This window comes from Perna viridis, chromosome 3 (assembly GCF_037379345.1).
Source record: "Perna viridis isolate PV_CMFRI_1.1 ecotype Kerala chromosome 3, ASM3737934v1, whole genome shotgun sequence".
NCBI lineage: Eukaryota > Metazoa > Mollusca > Bivalvia > Mytilida > Mytilidae > Perna > Perna viridis.
In genome coordinates this window covers 56982933-56991263 of record NC_142447.1, presented here as the reverse complement: position 1 = coordinate 56991263, position 8331 = coordinate 56982933, and the positions used below count along the sequence as shown (strand labels likewise).

Below are 8331 nucleotides of genomic sequence, written 5' to 3'. Positions count from 1 at the left end.
GTATAGGTGGGTGGAGACACCATTACAGGAGATTATCAAATGTTATCATACATGTACTCAATGTGAAATCAAACTTGTTTCATGTGGAAATATTGATGATCACTCTCATCTGCATATACATGTATATGATATATCAATCACCATGGAAAATAATTTTCGCTATCTGATATAAGCTTTCTTTTCCATTTCAATGATGCAAAAGAACTGATTTTATATATTCATTCAATAGGTACTTGTAACTCCATAATTTAAAGTATTCAGGAAGAGTTTCCCTTCCTATATGTACATTTGCTTTAAACTTAACAAGTTCAAAGGTCATCATAGTTGATTTTTTTAAGTGATTTAATTGATACTTTATACTTTCTGGAAACAATAAAATAAGGTCAGTATAATACAGATAAAAATATTAATGGAACCTATTCTAAAACGGATATACATGTACATGTATATTAATCAATCAACTACATGTATTTATTTGATAAGGATTATAAAACATACCTGAAACTTAAAGTGGAAAAGAAGAATGAAAGAAGTGGGAATATTCTTGTTTTGATGTACATCATATAATGGGTTAACTTAGTTAAACAATGTGTCATTGGACATACATGTATCTTTTGTATAGTGATTAATGTAGATGTCTCAGGATGAACAAGCGTTTCTATCTCATCTTAAAGATTATTAACTATTAGATATCAGCACATTACTAAGTATTATATTATTTTCATTATTGAATTGAGGGATTTTCCAGGTGATATCTCAATATCTTAAATTGAATAAACACACCCTTGTGATATTAACAATGAGGAAGATCAGCCAAATATTGATACACACTGAATACCTGTTTATGTGTTAGGAACATGGATGTGTGTCAACAAGGTTTGAAATACATTACTTATGAATTCATTTGTCAACTAATTTTTTAGCTCACCTGGCCAAAGGCCAAGTGAGTTTATGCCATCACTTGGTGTCCATCGTTGTTGTCGTGGACAAATTTAAAAAAATCTTCTCCTCTGAAACTATTGGACTGACAGGTTTTAAACTTGGGATGTTTGTTCCTTAGGGTGTTCTGCACAAGATGACTGTTGGGATTTTTGATCCATGAAAAAACATGGCCACTGTTACTAAAAATAGAACGTAGGGGTCAGATTGCAGTTTTTTGCAAATAACTTAAAAACCGCTGCCTTCGCAAATTTCTGGCAAAATTGTTCAGCATCATGAGATGGACCTATGCCAAAATTTTCAAAATGATTGGTCTACTGATGTAGAAGTTACACTCCCTGAAACAGTTTTTTTGCATTTTTCACATGTGCAACTTTGAAAATCTTCTTCTCAAAATCATTCAATGAAAGTTGGCATTTATATTTCTCAGGGTATCTCACACAAAATGGTTGTTGGGATTGTTGATTCATAAAAAACATTGCCGCCATTACTAAAAATAGAACATGGGGTTAGATGGCAGTTTTTTGCAATTAACTTAAACACTGTTGCTTTAGCAAATTTCTGGTTGGGCAGACCTATGCCAAAATTTTCAAAACGATTGGTCAACTGATGTAGGAGTTACAGCCCTGGAAACAGTTTTTTTTTGTATTTTCGCATGTGCAACTTTGAAAATCTTCTTCTCAAAATTAATTGCACAGAATTCAATGAAAGTTGGCATATATGTTTCTTAGAGTATCCAACACAAATTGATCGTTGAGATTGTCGGTTCATGAAAAAACATGGCCGCCATTACTAAAAATAGAACATGGGGGTCAGATTGCAGTTTTTTGCAAATAACTCAAAAACCGTTGCCGTTACCAAATTTCTGGCATGGGTATAATTGTTAAGCATAATGACCCATGCCGTTCATTGACTAATGTAGGTGTTGCGACCCCTGAAACAGTTTTTTTGTTGTTTTTTTTTCACATGTACAACTTTAAAAATCTTCTTCTCTAAAACCATTTAAGATCATTTAATGAAAATAAGTATAATAGTTCTGTAGTGTATTGTGCTCTAAATGACTGTTGTGATTTTTAATCCGTGAATAGATATGGCTGCCTATACTAAAAATGGGGTCATAAGACAGGTTTTTGAAAAAAAAATTCAAAAATTGTTGCCTGTAGCAAAATTCTGGTTCAGGTCATGAAAATGCTATGAAAAGCATTTCCTGCATTTGACAATTTAGTTGATTTTAACTTAGCCTGTCTCATTCCTGAAGTTTTTCAAATAAGCAAGTAGTTAACCAGGTGAGTGATTCAGGCTCTCTTGAGCCTCTAGTTTACTACCCCCCTCCCCTGCAATATTTTTCAAAGTGTCTTATTAAAAGATATATATGTATAGATGTGTGTTACCCTATGATATTGATTTTGAATTGTTTCAATGTACTACAATTACTGTCATCAACGTGAAGTTACCATCATCTCAACATGGCAGAAAATATGCAGGTTAATTTTATAAGGCTATTTTCTCCATGATAACAGTTCATTTTCATGTTTATATTGTGTCAATAAATATAGTATTGAACTAGTTCATTGAATGGTCACTTCCATAAAATTCAAAGTTGACCAGAAGAAAGAAAATCGAGATCCAAAAGAAAATGATGATGATCGGAACTTAAAAGATTGATGAATGTAACTTCGACAAATTTTGTGGAAAGATGATCATAACTCTAATTTTTGATATATTTCTTTTTAAATAACCGTTATATACTGCTCTCATCAAGGAATGTTAAGGTGGGACGATACAAAATGGCTTACACCCAAATTTTTCTGATTTTTTATACAGTTATAGATATTATTGATATACTGAAAATCTGTTTTAAAATGGGGTCAGGGATTTCATTATGGTGCCAAACAAGATCAAAAAAAGGTATTTAGGGAAGATGCCGAGTTTTGATGTATTTTTTTTCGATTTACCTCTTTTTAGTTCACCTGGCCAAAGGCCATGTGAGCTATTGTCATCACTTGGCGTTTGTCGTCGTTAACAATTTTTCAAAACTCTTCTCCTCTGAAACTACTTGACCAATTGGAACCAAACATGGTATAAATGTTCCTTGGGGTATCCTGCATAGAACTGAAGTGGGGATTTTTGGATCCTTTGAAAAACATAGCAGCCATTACTAAAAATAGAACATAGGGGTCAGACAATAGTTTTTAGTTTATATCTCCAGAACCGTTAGGTTTAGCCAAATTAGGGTTTAACTGTTTAGCATGTTGAGATCTATCTGTGGTCAAAATTTGGTGAAAATCTGTTGACCCATGTTGGAGTTATTGTCCTTTTTGGATTTTTTTTGCAGTTTTGAATGTTATTTTTTAAAAAAAACCTTTTCAGAAACTACTTTACAGAATTTAATGAAAGTTAGTATTTTTGTTTTAAAGGATATCCTTAACAAAATGACTTGTTTGGATTTTTGTTCTGTTAAGCATGAAAGCATAAAGCATGGCCACTGTTATTAAAAATTAACAATGGGGTCAGACAGCAGATTTTTCCAAAACGGTTACGTTTAACCAAAATCTGACTGGGGTAAAATTATTCAGCATGAAGAGATCTATCTGTGGTCAAATTTTGGTGAAAATATGTTGACACGTGTTGGGGTTATTGCCCTTTTTTGACGTTTTTTGCTGTTTTTGATGTTATTACTTTAAAAAATCTGCTCCTTAGAAACTATTCTGCAAAATTCAATGAAAGTTGGTATTTTTGTTTTATAGGGTATTCTTAACGAACTGACCGATTTTTGATCGCTGAAAAAACATGGCTGCCATTTCTAAAAATAGAACAGTAGGATCAGACTGCAGATTTTTGCATACATCTCCAAATCTGTTAGGTTTAGCCAATAGCTTTCAATTGCTGAAATGATCCTTATCATAATGCTCACAAATGTGTCCAATGAATCAAATGGAACCAAAATTTATCTGACAACTCCTTGTTAGAGTTATTGCCCTTAAAAGGCAAAAATTCAACCAGGTGAGCGATTCAGGCTTCTGGGAGCCTCTTGTTTAAATATACATGATATCCAGATCAGTACCAAAATCTAAATGTTTTCCTTATTAAATTGGCCTCGTATGGGTTTTGATGTAAACAAAATAGAACGCAGCAGCACTAAGCTTTAGAAAGGGACTAAATAGGGCTCAGATCCTTGGCCGAGGGCTAAGGCATTCTGGCCACAGAGCAACTGGGTTGTGTGTCTCAGGTGGTTGAATGAGTTAACCCTGGTGTGCTGCATGCAAGGGTCATCAGGCCATGATACGTAAAACCTGACCGCAAACCTTAGCAGTGCAACGTATTTGGAAAGATACCAGGTTCTTACATTAAAGAACCCTGCTAAAGTATTCTGTCACATGAGGCTTAATTGTCTGACCCTACCCACTTCTCCCTATTTCCAGTGGCAATCATAATTCATTAACCCTATTTCCCTTGTGTGCCATCCCCATTTTTTTTTTATTTGTTTTTAGTAGTCAGGATTTTACACAATTCCCTTACATCACCACCTTACTATGGTGTACAGAAAATAATCACTGACATATAAACGTGTTATAGATACATATAACATATTTACAAAATACCATGAAAAAGATAGTAAATATATTCAATTTCCATTCTCACATCATTCACCTACCACTCGTTCATTGTAATATATAAGTTTGGACTGCAATGTGTCTAAAGAAGAGAAGTTCAATTGGAATAAAAATCAAGAAAGGAAGAAAAGAGAACATGATAAATAATATATATATAAATAAAAATTTCTGTGTAGTAAAATTATGATGGAAAAATGGCTTGTAAAGGAGCTCAATATTTTTCAAATTTATCTAATGTTCAATTTTTATTTGCAACATAACTTTCAAGAGATTGGTACTGTCTTATACGGTTGAGGAGGCCAACCATATTTGGTATAATTTCCTTTTATTTACATCTATATAGATAGTTTTTTTGCAATTATCAACAACAAATTAGAAAATAAATCTTCTGAAGGAAACCCTAATAATACTGGCTGCTTAGTAAATACAAAATCTCTGTTGTACAAATGTATTAGATGCAAAAATGATGACCAGAAATGTTTTGTGATATGAAAATCATAAAATAAATTTAGTTTCTTCATCTAGTTTCCAAGAAGAACATAGATTGCTTGGCTGTAGCTTGATACTGTATAAGAAGGAATTTGTAGGAATAATATGATATAGTAGTTTGTATTGAAAACTTCTCAGATAACTGTTAGAACAACATGTTTTTGTTAAAATGAAGTATTTTTGCCAGTCTGCAGTTTCTGATTCTAACAGTTAACAAAAGTATTCTCATTGCAGTGCCTTTAACAAAGTTCTTAATACTCTTAGGAATCTGTGATAGGATACTATAGTAGCTCAAAAAGTTATTGGTGAAAATTTTGTTTTTGAACTCTTGAAATGTGAAAAATCTGTTATTTTCAAAGTTTATTATATCCTTTAAAACTTGAACACCGTGGTGCTGCCAACTGTCATATAACATAAAATCTAGCACAGGTACAAAGTTCAAAATATCTAAAGAAAGAATTTCTCTTGTACTTTTCTTAAAAACTGGCTTCACTTTGTACATTGACAAAAAATACATCTCTCCTGAAAGGATTGTGAAAAGAAGTTGACAACTTTTTCAACTTTTCCTTTTGTAGAGAAAAAACTCTTTCACCCCCAAACATTGTTAAATCAGAGAGTAGGAGTGACTGCCATGTCCCTCCTGTATCTTGTAGTACACTATGTACCTAACCAATTTTTAAATAATAAGCAAATGACTCAAATGAACTATGTTCAATCCTCCTTGCTTGAAATCTCCAATAAGTGTATTACGCTTAATTCTCTCTGATTTCCCATTCCAAATAAAGTGAAAAAAATAAAGAATTAATCTCATTTATACTATTTGTACAAATTGGGTAAGGCTGTCATCAAATGTGTAATCTATGGAAGTGCAGGAGTTTTAATAATTGTAACCTTACCAAGGAGTGTAAGTTTTCTATGTTCCCATGACTTCAATATACCTGACATTTCCTTAACCTTCTTAGAAAAATTAATATGAATTTAATGAAAATTCTAATCTCAGAACTTTAAAATTTGAGACTGACCATTGAAGGTTTTTATTAGAACATAATACATGATCAGAAAACGTTTTACTACCAACCCATATGGCTTTGGTTTTAGATGCATTCATCTTTAAGCCAGAAGCCTTAGAAAACAACTCAGATACATTTAAAGACTCTGATAAAGATTTCTCCTTACCATCTAACATTAGGAATGTATCATCTGCATATTGACTTAATAAATTTTTTTTCTCTTGTACCATAACACAATGAATAGTTGGGTCTGATTTAAGTTTAATAGGTAATAGTTCCACACTGATAATAAACAGATAAGGTGACAATGGGTCCCCTTGTATACAACCACGTTGAAGATTGAAGAAACTTGACACATTACCATTATTTATTACACAGCTTTTGGCATCTACATAGAAAGTCTTGAACCACCTGCATATCGACGGACTGAAATTAAAACTTTTTAATGCTGCAACTAGAAATTCCCATTCAATGGAATCAAAAGCTTTTTCAAAATCAATGAATAACACTAATCCTGTGGCATATCATGATATTCTAAATAGTGCATCAGATCATATAAGAGTCTAGTATTTTCTCCTATAAATCTATCCTTAATAAAACCCTTCTGTGTATCACTTATGATAATGGATAATATGGTTTTTAACTGATTTGCAATTGCTGCAGAGGCTATCTTCATGTCTGTATTTAACAAGCTAAGAGGGCACCAATTTTTAATGTACTGTCCTTACCATCTTTAGGAAGACAAGTGATGACACTCTGATACTGGAAAGCAGAAAAATTTCCTTTTTCATAACTAAATTGTAAGGATCGAAACAGAATTGGTCCAAGATCTTTCCAGAAAAAAATATAGAAATCAATGGTAAATTCATCTGACCCAGGACTTTTACCATTTCTCATATGTTTTAGTGCAAAAGAGCACTCATTAAATGTTATGTTACCTTCACAAAGGTCACTTTGATCTTGTGTAAGTTTAACAGCATGCTTAAAAAATAAATCATTTCCACAACCAGAATATATGCTTGAATACAAAGATTTATAAAAATTCTGTTGTTCAAGAAGAATTTTTGACTGTTATGAAATATGTATTCCCTGATCATCAATCATCTCTGTTACTGTCTTTTTTATAGAATTTTTTTTTTCTAGCTTGCAAAAATATTGGGAGCGTTTTTCCCATTTTCGTGCTAGTTTGCATGTGATCGTAAAAGTAACTCATCTATCCTTTTAGACCTCTGATTTTCTAGTTCTAACTTCTTCTCATTCAATAATGTTTGCAATTCTGCACTGGGAGAGATGTTCATAGCATGCTCAATGTCTTTATCCTGTTGTTCTATAATACAAGTAGCCTCTTTAGCTTGTTTATTTTTAGCTACACTTTGAGTAATTGACAGAGTTCTGAGTTTCATCTTTAGGATTTCAAAAAACAGCTGATCATTGCATGAAAAGGTAACTTCAAACAAATTAGTAATGTCACCAGAGAGATAATACTCAGAAACTGTGTATCTTATACACTTTTTGACTAATGCAACATATTCTGAATCCCTCAATAGTTGGGAGTTAAATTTCCAAATTCCCCTTCCCCGTTTTACAAGGCTAGCTGCAAAAGACATAATAATGGCAGAGTGATCAGTTTTATAACCAGGAATAATCTTAGTGTTTTTCATAAGTGAAAATATATCTTCAGTTACTAAAAAATAGTCCAATCGACTTTGTTTTATAGATGTAGGCTGATGCCAAGTAAACTTTTTCTCATTAGGATGGCATACTCACCAATGATCAACTAATTCTAACTTTTCAATAATTTCTTCAATCTTTTGGTGGCATTGTGGATTTCGATTGTGTAAGATATTAAAAGTATGAAGACTACAGTCTTGGACAACATTCCAGTCACCACATAATAAAAAAAACTAGTGTTAGAGAAGGATAACAATCTCTGTAGTATAGTGTCAAAAAATGATGGATCATCATAATTGTGTCCATACAAACAAACCAAAGATAATCTGTGTTCATACAAAGTAAGATCAATAGTAATATATCTTCCATTTGTCGTAGAATCATGAATAACAAAATCAAGACCCTCTTTAAACATTACCCAAACACCAGCGTATCTATTATTACAGTGACTAAATGTGCAAGTATTACCCCATTCATCTTCCCATTATTTACAAACATCAACATTACTATGGGTTTCTTGAAAACAGACAATGGCCAATCAAAAACATCCAAGTGTTTCTTTTTACTTGAAAATAGGCCCCTTACATTCATGGAAAGTACTGTTACAT

The 8331-nt window shown here is 32.4% G+C and overlaps 1 protein-coding gene across 6 annotated transcripts in view; it reads left to right on the top strand.

Annotated features, from left to right (window-relative positions):
• Nucleotides 1-8331, top strand: part of LOC148623032 (leucine-rich repeat serine/threonine-protein kinase 1-like) — a 66310-nt gene that overhangs the window by 5097 nt on the left and 52882 nt on the right. For 4 of the 6 annotated variants that reach the window (XM_088573511.1, XM_088573510.1, XM_088573506.1 and 1 more), the window contains exon 1: nucleotides 414-876. The exons of 1 other annotated variant lie outside the window; for it this stretch is intronic. In XM_088573511.1, the coding sequence (XP_088429637.1) occupies nucleotides 858-876 (19 nt within the window). In that variant the 5' untranslated portion in view covers nucleotides 414-857. Of the gene's footprint in view, nucleotides 1-390; nucleotides 877-8331 lie in introns of those variants that run through there. One more of the 6 variants, XM_088573512.1, reaches the window with a different exon arrangement.